We start from the raw sequence: 19,538 nt of genomic DNA on the forward strand, positions 1-19,538 counted from the left end.
TTAGGGCGTGGAGATGGGGCTAAACCGGGCATTATCTATGCCCAGCTGCTTGAAAGCGTGGAGGTACATGATGTCAGCTGAGCTTCCCCCGTCCAGTAATATTTTCTTAACCAAGAAGTTGGCCACCGACGTTGTGATTACTAAGGCATCAACATGATCTTCGTCTGGACATTCAAGGTCCGAAGAGTTGAAGACTATGTTATTATCGGGTCTCCGTATTTGGTAGATAAACGCGGATGAAGAGGCATGCTCTTGATTCATAAGTGCTGATCGAGGAAGGTTGCGTCTCGCATTTTGTGAATCGCCACCCGCCGGTCCTCCGGAGATAAATGCAATGACTCCCGAGGTGGGTTGATTATCATTGTTATCTTGTTCTCGCCGATGACCTCCCTCCTCTCTTCTCTGTGGTTGATCTCGATTGTTATCTCGGTGTGGAAGGTCATCGCGGCGCTTGTTTCGAGTCTTATCGATGTACTCGCCTAAGTGGCCCTGCTTGATAAATCTTTCAATGGCTACCTTGAGTTGTGCACAGTCCTCGGTAGTATGTCCTCTATCCTTGTGGAATCGACAGTAGCGATCCGACTTTTCTCGTTTCGCATTTGGCTGCATAGGACGTGAAGGTTCGGCTAAACCTCTTTGTTCTATCACATGAAGGATTTCAGTGAGGCGAGTGTTTAGCGGAGTGAACCAATTGTATGAGGAAGATGATTGGCCTTGAGGTGGGGGCGGTGGACGTCTATCATCTCGTCTTCTAATGTCTTGTCGATCATCTTCCCTCTTCCTCTTGGGAGGAGCATGGGTAGAAGCTTCCTCTATTCGTACGTATTTCTCAGCTCGGTTCAGCAACTCCTCTAGGTTGCCTGGAGGCCTTCCGGCGATAGATTCTTTGAATCTACCCGGCTTCAAGTTTTGTTGCATAATCCCAGAGAGCATGTTTTGCCCTACACTGAGGACTTCATGGACGGCTTCTACGAAATGCTTGATGTAGTTGTGGAGCGTTTCGTTATCTCTCTGTACTACAGAGAAAATGTGGGCTGGGGTCTTGGCATACTGCTTGTTGATGGCGAATTGATTGGTGAACCGTGTTGACAGCCGAACGAAGGTGTCAATCGATCCTGTGGGTAGAGAGTTGAACCAATTCATAACTCTCTTTGAGAGAGTGGTGCGGAACATTTTGCACATCGCAGCGTCCGTCGGGCCGTATAAATCCGCCATGGCGATGAATTTCTCTATATGCTCTTGTGGATCGGTGGTCCCTTCAAATTGAGGTAACCCCGAGATCTTCACTCCTTGAGGTAATACCTCGTTGAGGATGTCTATGGTGAGTGCTGACCTCGTTGAGGGACTCTCTGTGGAGACGCATTCCCCCGTGGGGGTGAGTGCTGACGTTGTTGTCTGGGTTGTGCCCCTCTGTGATTGGTGGATAGCTGCACTCGAGACCGTGGGTCCGAGGTGGAGGAGGAGACACTTATTTGGTTCTGGACTGGCGGTGGTGCCATAGGTTGCACCACAGGTGGAGCTGGCGCTGGTATCGCATTGGGAGTGTTTGCTCCCATCGTGGCGATATATTGAGTCACGGCCTCGATGGCGGCGCGAGTTGAGGCTTCTACTATCATGCGTTGGAGCGCATCCTCGGTTATTTGAACTGTTCGAGAAGCAGGGAGTGGTGGATCGGCGAGTGGTGGGTCCCGAGGGGGGATCACCTGAACCTCGCGAGGCGGATCCGCGACACGTGGAGGAGGTGGCAAGCCAGATCCTCCACGGATTGGGAGGTTATTAGCTGTGTCATTTTCTCTCCGAGCAGACGTCTCAGGAGGATCTTGTTGGCTACGTGATCTGGTTTGCATCGTTCCCACAGACGGCGCCAAAATGATGATGCTAATTACTTAGATCACCCAGGATAGTGCAGAAAACGAGCTGGGAGCGCAAAGCTGATCAGTAGCTTGACAACTTGATGATCCTGAGGTCCCTACGAAATGAGAACACGTGAACTAAGCCGGTGGTTGATCCGGCGAAAACCCCTCCGACGCTCAAGTCAGACGTACGGATCGTGGAGATGGTAGAGAGAATAAAGCTCTAGATTACTTGTGAATTAATAGAACGTACCTTTACAAATGAGTAAAACATCTATTTATATGTCGTTGATTGGGTTGGGCTTACTTTGTTGGGCCCAAACCTTACTTTGAAGGTGCATGAACTTTCGTGTAGTGGGCCCAATTGTAAGTGATTGGGCTTTCGTGTATCGGGCCTAATTATTAGATAAATTAGGGCCCATTGGGTCGGCCCAATTAGGTATATCAGCACGTGAATGCAATTCGTGTTAAAAATTCATTTTTCATTTTATCGGATCCATGAAAGATTAATTTATATACTTCGATAATGAACCTGTTACGAGCCCGTTTTCATTAACGGGAGCTACCCACCCATTTCATCATAGTTGGATACCGGCCCTCTATATCCGAGTTGTTTATTACCGAGCATTCCATTAATCTTCCAATTTCCAAACACGTGTTATGTATGGACATAAACACTTAGACCATAATCCTATTACCGTTTAAACCCCACAAATAACACACATATATATGTCACAATAAAATACCACAAACATTATTAACCACATAGTATCACATAGACTAATTAAATCACACATATGAGACAGATACAAACGCAGCTGTACACACAGTGATATCCAATCAAGTGTAGCACACTAAACACAAATCACGTAAAGATTATTGTTCATCCACGCACATACACATATAGTTGTACACACCCATACATATATTTATAATAGTATAATTTATATTTACATACACTATGGATCGGAGTTTTCACTCGATGACCACGTAGGTTGCTATAGAGATATAATATAGTATAGTACACATATTGTAACACCCCGCATTTTCGGTAAAATAATTTTACCACCTTTATGTGCATATTTGTGAAATTAGAATTTATAATAATTCTTGCATGATTAGTATTTACGTGAATTAGGTAATTATATGATTATTATGTGAATTATGTGATTATGTGAATTATGTGATTATGTGAATTATGTGATTATGTGAATTATATGATTATGTGAATTATGTGCTTAGGAAATATTTCGAGATATTATTTCGAAATAAATTATTTTCATGAATTAGGATTTTATTCTTGCATGTAACTTAAATGAGCATTTCATCATATTATGCATGCACAAAATTTTAGAAAAATGAATTTTCTCATGCATTTTAGGATTTTTAATTTATTTATAAAATTTGAAAATCCTCCCCACATTTTCTTGAATTTTCGGACACCACACACACACACACATGATTTTTAAATTTTTGCATATTAATTGGTAGAAAAACATGCATTAGTGTGGTTGTACTTTGAGCATAGAAAGAAATACCTAAAAGCCTAGTTCCCTACTCTATAGACTAGGCATGCTTTTCACTCCTTTAAGTAAGACCAAAGGTCTTCTTCTTCTCCCTTCCTTCTTCATTTCGGCAGCCTCACCCCCACCACCATAACCACCATTTTCTCAAGCTTGAACCACCCAAGAACCACCACCACCTCCTACTTTCGGAAATTGCAAAATCACCCCCACAAAAAATGTATTTTCCTTTCTTCTCCATTGGCTTTGAACTCTCCAAAAACTCTATAAATACCTCCCATGCCCAAGATCAAAATACACTCTCAAACTCCACTCTTACAATCCTTAAGTTCAAAGTCTCCTTCTATTTCAACAAGAGGAGAATTTTCGGCCAAGCTTAGGAGTAAGCTTCTCCTCCCTCTTCTTTCTTCTTCTTTCCCGAAAGAGCAAAGCTCTTCCTCCTCCTCTTTCTTTTGTGTTTCCTTTTATTTTCTTAATGCCTAATCTAACTCTTAATCTCTTCTTGTATTAGAGAGAAAAGAGCTAACAAATCCTTCCCCTAAAGAGTATAGGTGAGAATTCTTGAATTCTTGCTCAAACCTACAACACCACTAGTATTTTCGGTTTTTATATGTTTTCATTGTTGATTCTTGCATATTATGTGATTATATGTTTTAGATGATGATTGCATGTTAGTGTTTTGAAAAGATAACTTTATCCTTGAAATTTTATGATTTTTCGAAAATTGGGGAAAAATGTTTTAAATGGCTTATTTGGCTTAATTAGTGCCTTGCATGTGTTGATCTAGTATTTGATTGTTGATTTTTGAAAAGAAAATGAATTTTTGGCCTAGCCATGAAACTTTCAGATTTTTGGGGAAAAATGTTTTAAATGGCTTATTTGGCTTAATTAGTGCCTTGCATGTGTTGATCTAGTGTTTGGTTGTTGATTTTTGAAAAGAAAATGAATTTTTGACTTAATTAAGGAACTTTCGAATTTTTGAGGTAAAATGCTTGAAATTGCTTATGTGGTTTATTTTGTGTTTTGCATGTGTTGATCTTGTGTTGATTGTTGTTTTAAGGCCTTGCATGTTAAGATTGGTGATTGATTGTTGATCTAAGGTCTTGCATGTTAAGATCTAGTGATTGATGGTTGATCTAAAGTCTTGCATGTTAAGATCTAGTGTTTTCTATGAAAAATGATTTAAGAACTAAGAATTTGTGCTAACTTGATTTAGATTACTCTTGCATGTGAAGATCTAGTGTATTTACTTGAATAAATGTAAGGATGAAAGTTTTGAATTTTATTCTTGTAAAAATGCTAGAGTTAGTGAACTCTTGATGTTAGATTGTCTTTGCATGTTAAGATTTCGATTACTTCTATGTTTTTATGGCTAAATGATTTTGTGAAAGCTTTATGTGTATTTTCTATGTGCTCCTATGTGCTCTTGCTTGCTTATGTGAATCATTGGGTGTAAGGATGAGAGAAGGGTAAGTAGAAAGGGTGCATGGGTGGGTGCATTAGTGTCATGAATTTTTAAAAGATAAAACTATGTTGGAAAGTCTTTCGAGGTTACGGTAAATTTCTCGGGTACGGCGAGCCGGTACCGTAGGGCCTAGGGGTAGTTTTATCCCACGTAGTTAGTCATGGTTCGAATTATATGGGGTTATTTACCGGTAACTTAGATTGACTCTTCCGAGGGATTCCCGACAATTTTTCATGTCATGCATGTTGCATTATGGTGTTGTTGATATAGGTGGGAAAATCTCACTCTATGGTATTGGGATCATAGGGTTATAAAGGGGGGAAATTCCTTCTATAATCTTCAATACGTGTCATGGCATAGGGTTATAAAGGTGGGATATTCTCACTCTATGGTCTTGGGATCATAGGGTTATAAAGGTGGGAATTATCTCACTCTATGCGTGTGGCAATTATGTGAATGAAGAACGCCGACGAAAAAGGGAAGTATATGATTGTTTTACTTCATGTTGTATGTTCATGTATAAGATATATGTATGTATATATATATATATATATATATATATATATATATATATATATATATATATATAGATATATGTATGCTCTATGTGCTATGTGTATTCGATATTACTTCAAGATTCTCATTGAGTCCTCAAAGACTCATATAGGTGTTGTATGTTTGTAGGTATACCCGATTTAGGGCCCGAGGAGTGAAGTTGGGAATCGAGCTCGAGAATCGGAAGGAGATCGTATGGAGGGGTTGTGGATTGTGTTGGCTCTTAATTTGGTTATGTGGTTCTATTTGTATAATATACTTGTAAAAACGTTTGATACGGTTTTAGGTATTTTCTACCGATCGCTTCCTCCGATCGGTGGAAATTATTAAAAGATGATATGCGTAATAGTAATTAGGATTGCCCTATTTTGGATAATTAATCGGTAATCCGTAGCCTTTTGTAAGCGAAAGCAAATTTTCACTATTTATATGCATGCATGCTTCCGGCTAGTAATTTCTTCGTGTTTTGTCTCCATGTTCTAAAATTATTTTCATATAGGTAATCTGCTTAGAAAATCATGATATTTTAGGAGTCTCTGCATCTCTCTGTTTTCATCATATTGATAGGTCTTGTGCATGATTTGGGTAAGTATTTATTTAGTTATGATTTGTTTCTCACTACTGCATTGAAAAAGGGTCATTCGGGTGTTTTCTGGTATAACTGGAGTTTTACTCACTCAAATGCCTTGTTTCCACTCGGAAAATGTTTTAAACTTACCTTTCTGCCTTGGGGTAAAGTTTGGTAGTTTTTGGGTCAGTGAGGAATTTATTATGAATTTTCAAAACTCCCTCCCCTATTCTGGATTTTTAAACTGAGTGACTGTGCCATTTTATTTATTTCTCATAAATGGCCATGCATCTTTCAAAACTGTTTTAACTGAGTGATCTAGACCCGTGTTCGATGGTATGGTATAATTTTGGGGTTATTTGCATGAGTAGTTTAAGAGGAATTAATTTTTAAAGCTTCTGCATTGAATCTGTCCGCATTTGCATTAAGTCCATCATGCCTAGTTAATTTCTAGTCTTGCATGTAGTATGCATTGGTGTTAATTGATCGATTAGGGTTTAGCAAGTTGTGCCCTCTCTCCCTCTGATTTATAAAGAAAAAAATTTTACGTAAATTTTATATCCACAAAAAAAAACATGTTTTCAAAAGTCTTCCGCTGAGATTACATATAATAAGGGTAATCGAGAAAGGGGTGTCACACATATATAAGCCATGGATCGAGAATTATTCCTACGACCACGCAGGCTAGGATATATAAACATATATTCGTTTATTTATCATATATATAAAGTATGACATATAGTATATACTATATATCTTTAAAGAGTGTAATTAACCAATAAGTCCACAAGTAATCTCAACCATTTCTAATACTTACACACATACGGAACACATATAATGAATCTCAAACCAACATACCTAAAACGATTGAAACATATAGATAATAGCACATAATGACTTAAATGAATCATTCATGACCATAACTATAATTATATTCAACTTATCTTATTTAAACCCTATTTATAAAACATATTTTCTAGTTCAAATTTCACAAGATGGTCACCTATAAGTATATTCTACCTTGTTAAAACAGTTTAGCAAGAAACTTAACCATTTAAGAGAAATAATTAATTTAGTGCAGTGGCTCGGTCAGTTTTCCAGAACAGAGAAATCAACTTCAAAAATACCAATTAATTCTACAAAAAAATGTATCTTGTGTGACGCAGAAAATCGTCATATAATGTCTCAATTTCGTCACAACACTTTGTTATGACAAAATAATTCGTCACAGTGGTTGTCACATAAAGCCTGTCACGAAAGGTGTGAAGTAACGAATTGTACATTCGTCACGAATGACTGTGACAAAACCTCAATTCGTCGCGATAGTGCATGCTTTCGTGACGACATTTGTGTCATATAAACTCATAAATGTTGTCTTACAAGCTGAATTCGTCACAACACATCGGTCTCTTGCTTCGTTGTTGTGACAAACGTTTTTGTCACATGAACTGAACAATCTGTTGAGACATATATTTCGTCCCAATATATCCAACAGATTGTCACGATAAGAGAGTCCATATGACAACATGTTTTGTCACGTAAACTAAATAATTTGTTGAGACAATTCATTTTGTCTCAACATGTTTAATAGGATGTCTCAATAAGTTATTTATGTGACGAAATAATTTGTCTCGTCAACTAAATAATCTATCTGACAATTGCTTTTTCCCCAAAGATTAAATAAGTTGTCACAATAAGAAAGTCTTATGACGAAATATTTGTCACTTCAACAAAATGATTTACTCTTGTCGGTAAATATACTGTAATTTGACTAAACATTTGCTCACAATCATATCAATTCACTACAATAACATATAAAAATTAAAAATTCTATTCCATTGAAATCAAGAGTCATTCTAAAACTAAAAATACTTGAATACTAGGTTCAAATCTACATCTGAAATGAATAAACTATATATCCAAGTGCGTAACTAAAAATCATTCAAAACAAATTTAAATTTCTCATTGAAACAAAAAAAATAAAAATAAAATCCAATACGTTGAACCATCTACTTTGCCTGAACACCATCACAAGCTCCAGCTACCAAATCCAGCACTAGAAAGTAGCCAATCACATTGATTGATATGTCATAACAATAATAATAATAATAATAATAAAAAAACAAATTAATATCTGCCCATTTCAGCAAATATAAAATATATTTCTATATGATTATGTCAAACATGTATATTTCTATATGATTATGTCAAACATGTACAGTGGAAATAATTATATAAATCTGACCATTAAAAATAACTTAGAAATAAACAATATTACATAATGGCAGAATTCAACAACAAAGCAAGCGATACCATTAATCTAACAACGAATTTTCATCGATCCAGTCCCTTCTAATAATTCCACTTAAAACATGTATCAGAAAGCTCAACAAATCTAATAAAATAAAGGACATATTAAAAAGTTGTAGTCATAAAGATTCTTACCATTAGATGTCTGTGAAGTGTTAGTCCCTTGCATCAATAAAAAGAATTGATGCATTTGTTGCATTTGTACTACCAAATTCTCTATTTTTCCTTCATAACTCTTGTTTTTTTCCTTTTGCTCCGCTAGTTCTGTGGTGAGGGTACTAATGATGCTCTTTGCATTCTGAAGTTCAATTTGACTTTCTTGTTGAGCATTTGATGAATATTTATAGCCACAAGATACATCTACCCCATATCCCATGCCTTTTTGATATCCTGATCTACGACCAAGTGTTGTTACAAGAATTTCATCCTCAAACATGGAAGTTTCTCCTTCGTCCATTGATGTTTCTTCTAATTCCATCATTTTACCCTACAACGTTAACATATATATCAAATATATAAAATATACTGTATAGAAAGAATTTCTAGCATAATTGTAAATTATCTTACAAATTTCTTTGCCGCTTTAGAGTTAACAAATTGACCAGTTTTGTCAACACGAGTTTTCCTCCATAGTTCAATCTTGCTCGGAGTAGCCTGTACGTAAACCAACAATAACTAGCTCGTAAACAATAGTAAGATAACACATTATTATATAATTACATATTTGAAGTATGAAGCTGGCTTATAATATTGAGAATAAAAAAATTCATACCATTTTCCTACAGCGAGAAAGGTATCTAATCTTCCCTGAAGTATGGTTGAAAGGCAAACAACTTCTACTATTTATATTGATCAACGATCGTTCCTACATTAATATGTATATATAGTTCACTAATTTACTCAATATGCAATTACATACTTATTTTTTTAGTTAACCAGATGATTAACCTCATATTCATCGAATTCAAGCCAATCACATATTGCATGCCATTTTGCTATTGGTACTTCCTCACGTGGACTCATATCCCTTGGATTTTTTCCTTCTTCTACCAAATTCTTGTAGCATCCACTCAATCTGTTTCTCTAATGTCGATACGCAGTTTGAAACATTTGATCAACAATTCTTTGAACACGGTCCGAGTTCCATTCCTCAATTTCAAACCATTGCTTAAAAGAAAAAACAAAAAAAAAAAAAGATAAAGTTCATTATACTTGAACAAAAATAAGTAATTATTAAAAACAGATATATTTTTCCATTAAACCTTAAAGAAATGAAGTAATAATAAAGATTTACCAACAATCTTCTACGACAAACTTCTTTGTTTGTCTCTTGAATTTGTCTCCACCTATATACGCCTTCAAGTTCTGCACATGTTCTTACCGGAATTCATATACCCTCAGAAATTTTTTCCTCATTTTGAGACGGTATTTTCTCACGAGGATTGAACACAATCTTCATCTTTCCTGTAAAAAACGATCATGCATTTCAAGAACTTATTATTACAGGTTTGACAACATTATAAAGCATTACCTGTTTCACTATCTTGTCCAGATTTAAACTTCTGCTTACACCACGACCACTTCGTTTAACAATGGTTCCTAACCACCAATTTTAAAGCTGGAAAAATTCTAAACAATATTTCAAAAATATTTTAAACTTACGAAAACTCCCAATTACATAATACAACAATCGCTACTTTAATAAATCGAACATTATAGCATGTTATAAAACGCAATTAATTGCGCAAGGAGCTCCGATACCACTGTTGGGAATCGGACACGTGTACACAGCGGAAAACGAAAATTTTATGCTGTAGCACCCCCCTTCTAGACGGGCGATAAATCGAACCGGTTTATCGGAATATTATATACTTAGCGGAAGCAAAAAGGATCTATGTGCAATTTTAAAACTTTGGTTTGGGGCGAAAATGCAATTATCAAAAATATTTTCTTTTGAGTATTTAGAAGTTTGCATTTTCGAAAACCTTTTTAGGTTACTTTAGCCGAATAAAGGTTTTGGTTTGGAAATTAGTTTCGAGGGGAGGTTTTTCGTTCAAGCGCTACATTATCACTATCGGTTTTCGGTTCGAGAAGAAATCAGAGTTTGGAAAGGTTATTTTGGTGAATTAATTCGAAATTACTAGTGGAGGCATGAAAATAGCAAAAATTACAAAACGGACTATTTTATAATAGGGGTTAAGTACGATTCATTTCGGTAACGAGTTTAAAGGGTACGAAAAGGAAATAGTTAGGTTTAATATTACATCACCAAAAGAAAATAACCAAAAGACTTTAGCATCATTCATAGGTCCTCGTACGACTTCCAAAAACCCGGGCAAGATCTCGATCCGCTACTCGATCCATCCCGGTTGAGGGTTACTAGCACTACTACCTGCAATTAAAAGACATCTATATGAGCTATAAAGCTCAGTAAGAAATCCGATGAAATATCGAACTTTGAAAATACGTTATACATAATATATAATATTATATATCCATTCTTACCCATATTCCAAAACAACACAAGACAATCGGTACAATCACATAATTCACGAAAACATATATTCGCACATAATCACGTACTTATGCAAAATGACTAAAATGCCCCTTTTTATAAAAATCGTGAAAAACATATTTTTCGTTTTATCGGATCCGTGAAAGATTAATTTCTGTACCAGAATAATAAACCTGTTACGAGCCCGTTTTCACTAAGTGGGATCAAACCACATCATTTCATCCTAGTTGGATACCGGCCCTCTATATCCGAGTTGTTTATTACCCGGTATTCCATTAATCTTCCAATTTAAAAACCGTGAAATGCATCTTTTCAAAATTATGCTTATGACCCACACATAACATCACAAATGTCAATCAAGTGCCACAAAATCACACAATAATCACAATTCACCACATATAATAATTTGGGGCAAAATCCCCAATTTTACACACAATCACACACGGCACACACACATACACATTCAGCACACACACACTCACACATATTCAGCATACACACATGCAGCCACACATTAAAACATCACCATTTAATATTAAACCAAGCTTGTAAAGCAAGCACCCTTTTTTACCTTTCATTTAATGAACTTATTACCACTTCTAGGTAATAATCCATTACAATAAATTCCAGCAGTAATAAACACATCCATGCAGCCATTTAAGGTACAAAAACCCAAATCGCATCACTCATAGTTATTTAACCAAAGACATGAAAATAAAGGCACAAAGTATAATAAGTGACATGCAAAATGTCCTAATTTCAAAATAATAGCAAACTAATTCCAAAACTTCCAAATTAAATCCTAGTACTCCTAACTGATCCAAATTTTAGATTCTGAAATTATTTTAGATTCTGAAATTATTTTAAATTTTCACAAAGTTTCGAATTTTCTTGAAATTAAAAACTCAAAAATTCCATTTTTCTTTTAAAAATCAAAAACTCTAAAATAACCTTACTTACTTTAAAACCTTTGTAAATAAAACTTTTTCCCCATGTAATACTTGCTGGAAAACAGATTCCAAAATTTAAAATGACAGATTTTTCGGAAATTACAGTTTTGACCCAAAAGTTTCAAGATTTACACATGCAATCACACTAAAAGTTCAAAATCCAATTTTTCATGAAAAACCCCTAACAATCTGAATTTTTACTCTATTAGATGCCGAAAACAAAGTTAAAATGTTACTGTATGCAGAAATTTCGAAAATTTCATATTTTGCCCCAAGATCTCTAGATCTATACATGCAAGACCACTGGAAGTTCAAAAATCACTTTTTCTTACAAAACTTCTTTAAATCCGAAATTTTTGTTTAATAAATGCTGGAAAATAGTTTTGAAAACACATTTAGGACAGACTTCTTAAAAATTACAGATTTGACCCAAAACTTCTTAAGATCTACACATGCAACCCCATAAAAGTTTAAAAATTCATTTTTCTCGAAACCCCTTTTTGAAATCCGAAATTTTTAATGTTTTTGGCCAATAAAACTTGTATCTACCCACTACCAACATAGATGATGCATGCAAGAACAAGAAATCAACATTAAACACATCTTTTCCACTTTTCCCCAAAAAAGCCCTATTTTTCGAAATCACTCCAAATCTTTTAAGAAATTTTCGAAAACCAGTTTTTTACTATTGATGCCATTTAATTGCAGCAAGAAATCGGAATTTCTTACCTCAAAATCGAAGAGAAGAAAACAACCGAAGGAAGAGAGGCTTTCAAGCACCGAAATCTAACCAAGCTACTTTGATTGTGAATGAAATGGTGTGAGCTTCAAGAAGGGATGTGTTATTATCTCCCGTAAGGAGGCAAGTAGTTTTGATGGTGTTTTTGGTGTAGTCTATAGCAAGGGTTAAATAGGGGACCTTCATTTTTATTTTTGATTTTCTTGAAATTTTGGAGGTTGAGGTGGAAGAAGGAGAAGCCGATGGTGGTGGTGATGGCTTCGGTGGAGAGAGCTAGGAGGAGGAGACAAGTAAGGGGTTGAGGTGTTGAAAGAAAATAGATGAAGGGTGTCTTTTGGGTTACTTTGAGTGTGGGTTTAGGGAATGATTAGGGTGTACCAAGTGTAAAGACATGCACACTTAATCACTAATTATTTTATTTAAAAATAAACACTACTTGCTTTCGAGCCATTTCGTTTTCTCTCTTGCACTACCCAACCCTCCAATCGTTCTTGCAACGATAAGTTAGACTTCGATTGAACTGATGGATTTGATATTTCTTCAAGAGGAATCAAAACACCGTATTTTTTGATTGGAAGCCTTTTCACTCCTAAAGCCGACTTTTCTTCTTGTCGGGAAGGAAATAAGTGATACATATTCCTTTCACTTGTTTCATTTTGTGTAACATTTGTAGGAAAGTCAATGAAAACTAGTCTTTCAAAAAATATACAGTCTAGATAGTTGTGTTTATATTTCCTAGTTATATGATCATTAAAAGCAACTTATCAAAAAAAATTACGATCATCAGAAGCGTAAATATATATAGTTACATATATGGGCATGAGTTACACATTTTATGTGTCGGTCTTAGTGCAATAATTTTGGGGAATAGTAGCAATAATCTCTTATATGGTAATAAATTTTGAGTTCATTCAAAAGTAGTTCGAGGAAATCTTAATTTTACATAATAAATTTTCATATGTGGAAATTCTTATGAAAAATTATGATATTGTTCAACTTGTATGTGCTATTAACCTTGTCAAATAATGTTTTTCATGTATATTCCATTATAATAATAAAATTTCTAGGATATAATTAGGTGGTGTTTGTAAAAGCTTATTTAAAAGCGGAAGTTAGTGATTGTGACTTAAGTTGGAATTAAGTGATTGTTTCTAAAAGTTGGGGTGTTTACAAATTTGCTGGAAAATCAACTATAATAGAAAAAGCAGATAGATGTGCTTTTAAAATTAGCTTAAATCAGCTTATTTTAATAGAAGCAAAAGCAAAAGCTTGTTTCGCAAACACCTAAAAACAGATTATATGCAGAAAAAAGCTCATAATCTTTTTCTAAAAGCATTTGCAAACACCACCTTAGTGAGATATAAAATTGCTTAAAAATAGCCAATTTAATTCAAGAATCTTTAATCTATTTTTGGCAACTTGATGATGTCATTTTAGTTGACCATTTCTCTTTATTTCAATTTTAAAAAAAATTACGAAAAGAAAAATGAAGAATATCATGGACAATTGCAATCTTGACTTAGCTTGGAATATAATTTATGTTTTTATTTTTACTTTACGATTTTGATATTTTTACGCAATTTTGGTACCAAAACACGAGTACAAAGCACAACTTAGTTTTAGTCATTAAGTTCAATGGCCAATATTGTATTTTTCTTAAAAGTTATTGTGATCCATGTAATCGAGGTCTAACAGTCGCATTTTCAATACCCATCCGTGCACATACATCACCTGATCAATGCACACGTCTCTCTAAATGCACATGCATGTGCACAAAAACCTCACATGAAATGCAATTACTGTTTAGGACAGTAATATTACTGTTTTGGTATTCAATATTACTATATCAGACAATAATTTTATTTTTAACACAGTAATTTAGAGAGACAAATAAAGTTATAAAAAATGTCAACACCAGAGACCGGCGGTTGACTGGCCAGAAAAAAAATTTCAGAAAAAAAAAATTCAAAAATTATGAAAATGGGGGTTAATGTGATATATTTGTTCAAATCCGGGGTCAATGTGTAATATTGAGGAAGTTAGAATATAATGGATGGAATTGACAAAAAATATATTATGGAGGGTATTTTAGACGAAAGACATGGGGATGAGTTTATTTGCAAGACTGTTTATTGTCTGGACCTATCAGCATTTAAGTCCCATGTCATGGGCTTATTTGCCCTTCGTCCAAATCAATATAGTTCTACCTAGTGTAGATCTTAATAGTGTATTGCACGGCTCTCTATTTTGCAAGGCGTAACTTAAATTTATTAGGGTTGAAAAGATTCCACCCCTCTAACTATTTTAAGTTTATTGAGTCGGAAAAAATATTTATTTTGCTTCGGAGTTTGGGATTTTTTTAGAGTGAAAAATCTTCGATTAGGTTCCTTGGACTGGATATCCGAGTTGCCGAAAGACATCTTGCGGAGAATACTTTATTTCTGATGAGGTCCAATTTGGACCTCCTCATCATATTTCGCGTATTTGTATGTATTTTGTGTGTATTTTTTATGTATTGTGTGTTTTTGGTGTAATGTGTGGTTTTGTTGTGATTTCTCTGGTTAGTTGTGTTCACTCATTTTTTATCTTCTTATTTGTATTAAGTCTAGAGAGAGAAGAGAGGACAGTGGGCTGGACCTTTAGAGGGTATATAATGGGTCTTCAGAGGGTAGACAATGGGCTTTTGGGCTTAGGCAAAATAGCCCGGATCAATTTCACCTCCCAAGAAGATGCAGTCCGAACATTTGTCTTGTCCAAATCATGGTGTGACATCTGGTGCACTCGTCCCAATCTTGATTTCCAGCTATTATAGTTTCAAAGGATAGAGAAAAATATTTCTATCTATTATGAACAAGACTTTACAGCGATGCTATGATCGAAGCCTGTGCGTAGAGGAATTTCACCTTCGTATACAACTAAGAGATTTGTCTTATGATTTGGATGATGAATCGGCTCCGTTTATTGAAAAATGGATCCCATTACTCACAAATACGGGTACGAAGAATTTTTGTCTTTCTATTCGTACGATTTGGAACACCGGTCACGTTACAACTGCCTCCTGTAGTCTTTGGAGCAGAATCACTCCAAGATTTGCATGTGGAACGATTCAGCTTGGACGAAAAGGCTATTGAAAGTATAGTACTCTTGAAGCATCTAAAATCACTTCGTCTGGAAAAAGTCAGCATTGATGACAAGAAGATAATCACACTGTATTCTTATCGAAACTTTGGTCGTCAAAGATTGTAAAAGGTTGAGAACAATCGAGGTGAATGAACTTCACAATCTCAAGTACTTCTTCTTTACGGTGTCTCAGATAATCTTCGCAGACGGACTTTGTCCCATTGAAGTCCATCCCCCGTATCTTGAAACCATCGACATTGGTGACGGTAATCTTCAGTTCTACAAAGGAGCTGATTTTCGTAATCTCAAAGATTTATCTATGTGCGATGTGGAATCGTCGTTGGACCACTTGTCGTCGTGTAAATTCCCGAGTCTCAAATACTTGAAAGTTTCCGGTTGGCCGGCGGGTCTCAAAGAATCCCAGATATTTATTGATGCCCCAAACATTACTCTATTTTGATTTTATAGAAAACTTTGTCCCGTCCATCTCTTTTGCCGAAACTTCCGGTGAGTGGGATTCGGCGATATACATAAACTTTGAGCTTCCGCAGGTTACTTCGTCGTGGTTCCTCAAGCTAAAAAAACGCTGCAAATTAAATAGAAAAAGCACAAAAACCCAAAAAATCACGAAAATACCCCAACAACACACACAGTGTCAGTCAGAGTAAACTGCAAAAAGTACCCCCGTGTAATCTCTAAATAGCGAAAACCCCCGTATGATAAATAACCCCCCCCCCCCCCCCCCCCCCCCCCCCCCGTTAAATTATTTAAATAGCACACTCGGCCCATTACTCATTTGAGGATTGACTTCATATAAAAAGACCCAAATACCCCCTAGTTTTGCAATTAATAAATTCTTATATTTTTTAAATATTTTAATTATTTTATTTTTGTCATATCTTAATTATAAAGGTATAATGGGGTCTTTAATTTATATCTATTTTTATTATCACATAATTTTTGTATATATTTTAAATTATCCCTACATCAAAAGAAAACTTAAATTTCATTATTATATATTTAAAAAAATATATACTTAATTTGATTAACAAATTTTTAATAATTTTTCAATTTAATTATTTACTATTTTTTAACAATATTTTAATTTTTAAACAACCAAATTAAAAAGAAATTATATATACATATAATATATATACATATAAATACATTTTAAGGGTCAATTTCGTCATTTCACGTCCAAAAATCAACTCCCAGTTGCGCTACCCGCGAGTGAGCCACACACAAGTCAACCAGGGGGGTTTTTTCCTTTGACTAAATTTCACATGGGGGTTTTTGCTAGTTTATTTATCACAGGGGGTTTTTTGCTATTTAGAGATTACACAGGGGTACATTTTGCAGTTTACTCGTGTCAGTCACCAGAATTAGGAGCAAAAAGAAAACCTCACCATTCTCCAGCCTCTATTCTCTCTCACACTACTAATTCTACTCCCATTATTAATTAATTAATATACTAATATTAATTACAAATTAGCCACACACAGATACACACACTGGCCCGGATCTTGGAAACACCACTACTACTGCTACATTTTTTCTTAATAAATAAAATTGTTTAATAATTTGATATTGATAATTACTGTTATGTGAGGTTAGACATAGGTTGTAGTAGGGTTGAAAGATGTCTGGGTTTTTCTCATCACTAACTGCTAAATTAGGTTAGTCATATATATATATATATATATATATATATATATATATATATATATATATATATATATATATATATATATATATATATATATATATATATATATATATATATTGAATTATATTACTGTATTAAACTATTAAACTGTGGTATAGTTAATTTTACTGTGTTTAACAGTAATATTGTTAATATTACTATCAACCACAACAATATTGTTGGTTAAACGGGCGGCAAAAAGATGTTAAAGAAAAAAAATCAAAAAAAAATAAAAAAAGGTCAACGGCGGTGACGAACGAAATTGTCCATAAAATTGTTTTTTGGGTAAAAATTGAATAATTTGTGAAATTTGGGGTCACATTGAGGTTATATTAAATTAAAGGATAAAATTGAAGCATATTAAAATATGAGAGGCTATTTTAGTCTTTTACAAACCTCTGGACCATGTGTGGACTTTTTTTGTAAAAGATTTTATTGTCTGCGCCCATTTATGAATAAGTAGTCATTGATAAGCTTATTTGTAAAATTTTCTAAAAATTGGGGGCTCTAAGGGACTGCCTCTCTCGCCTGTAGTTAGAATCGACTCTTCCTAAAAGACAACTTAATACTCCAACATATACACATTGTCTTTCTATATATTTCCCTTCTAGTTCAAACATTCTAAATCTAATACACAATTCAAGATAGTACAGTTATTCAAATCTAATTTATATTAAGCTTAAGTCATCTCTTGATATAACAATCACATTTTTCTTGAAATCATTGTTAAACATGTATGATTACTATGATTGCCAGAAAAACATAACCTGCAAACTTATCAAAGCCAAATCCACCGCTCATCCCAACAATCCCTACAATTTCATTCATCATTCAAGTGGTTGAATCATCAGCATGCGTACTTTTGTTTGAAAGTAGAAATTTCCAATTGAGTTATGCGCCAAGATTCTACGGAGCCATAGTTCGTTAATCGATTTTATTGTTGGAAATTAAACTTGAATAAATGAGTCAAAATAATAATTAAATTGTGTTAATTGTAAGTTCATGTACGTAACTATTTTATGTACATGAATGTATTTGTCTAGTCATATTCTAGAGTATTTAAAAAGTCTAAGTCTTAGTCAAATATAATATTTATTATATTAGTCTAGAATTCTCCTATCCCTTGTATAAATAGGAGTGTTCACCATCACTTTGGGTGTAAGAAAATCAGTCGAGAGAAAACAAAAAATAAAATTGAGAGTACAAGTGTTGATTGAGTTGAGTTTTCATCTCCTCTCCACTAGAAACTAATAGTTCTTTTATTTATATTTTAACCCATCTTCCAACATTTATCCATCTGCAAATAATTGCTTAGTCTGTTTGAGTCCCAAAAAATTCTCGAGTTTCCAGGAATTCTAAGAAGAGATGGATCAAGTTCTAGAGATGTGTTAGTGAAAGGTGTTGCCTTTTTTTTCTCATTTTTTTATTTTTTATTCACAGTACAAATATGTCTAACACAATAATACTATTTTTTTAATTCTTCTTTTTTTTTTTTGACTTTTTGGCTGTATTACCTGTCAACAGAATTCTTTTTATATGATATAATTTATTAATCTATTTAAAAAATTTGATTTTTTAAAAAGAACGTAGCAGTAAACTTTTTTTCTTGCACGAGCAAATGCAATACCATGGGTGATAATCAAGATTACCACCAACAAGCGCTCTCGTGCGATCTTACCCGCGTTGAATTCACCGCCCCAGAGGAAGAAACCGACGATCACGATAATCAATCGGAAATCAACTTGAACTTCTCTTGGAAAGTTGATTTTTCCGAGTGGATAATTCCACATGCAGTTCAAGAATATTCTAATACATACCCACAGTTGGTTAGACGATCCAATGAATCCGCAACCAATTTCTCATTCGGAGTGAGCCGCATGCAGGTTCTGTGTCTCAATGAATTAAGGGGAGTCATGGAATTTGAGCTGAGGGGCATGTTGGGCGATTACGATGTGCGCAGAAACGTGGCTGATCATGTTCTTGTGATGACACTTGCAAGCGTCGACAACGATATTCTCGCAGAGGGCAGAGTTTTGAATTTTTACTTCGATGCGTTGGTAGATAACCAACATATTGTATTTGGAGTAATTTATGATGAGGAATTTAATTGTATGGTTCCCGCGGCGTTGAAGAGGGTGGCCGTTGATTGTGATCAGAATACTAGTTGCTCGATTTGTTTGGAAGATCTCCGCCGGGCGGCGACAATGATTTTGAAGAAGCTTTATGCATGCCGTG

At 34.8% G+C, this 19,538-nt stretch overlaps 1 protein-coding gene and 1 long non-coding RNA gene across 2 annotated transcripts; one reads left to right on the top strand and one right to left on the bottom strand.

Annotated features, from left to right (window-relative positions):
• LOC148769127 (uncharacterized) lies at positions 1 to 1,215 on the bottom strand. The gene has a single exon (XM_088820245.1). The coding sequence runs from the start codon at positions 1,213 to 1,215 to the stop codon at positions 1 to 3; it is 1,215 nt and encodes a 404-aa protein (XP_088676371.1).
• A 2,278-nt stretch (positions 1,216 to 3,493) lies between these two features.
• On the top strand, positions 3,494 to 5,722 carry LOC148769128 (uncharacterized). The gene is made up of 3 exons (XR_016032019.1): positions 3,494 to 3,758; positions 3,888 to 3,927; positions 5,526 to 5,722. It is a non-coding gene; the product is annotated as an uncharacterized LOC148769128 (long non-coding RNA).
• The last annotated feature ends 13,816 nt before the right edge of the window (positions 5,723 to 19,538 follow it).

The sequence above is a fragment of the Erythranthe guttata genome, chromosome 7, assembly GCF_056151865.1.
Source record: "Erythranthe guttata isolate IM_541 chromosome 7, IM_541, whole genome shotgun sequence".
Lineage (NCBI taxonomy): Eukaryota > Viridiplantae > Streptophyta > Magnoliopsida > Lamiales > Phrymaceae > Erythranthe > Erythranthe guttata.

Excerpts from the sequence above, each read along its gene's own strand:
- LOC148769127 (XM_088820245.1), bottom strand. The coding sequence starts at position 1,215 with ATGGCGGATTTATACGGCCCGACGGACGCTGCGATGTGCAAAATGTTC.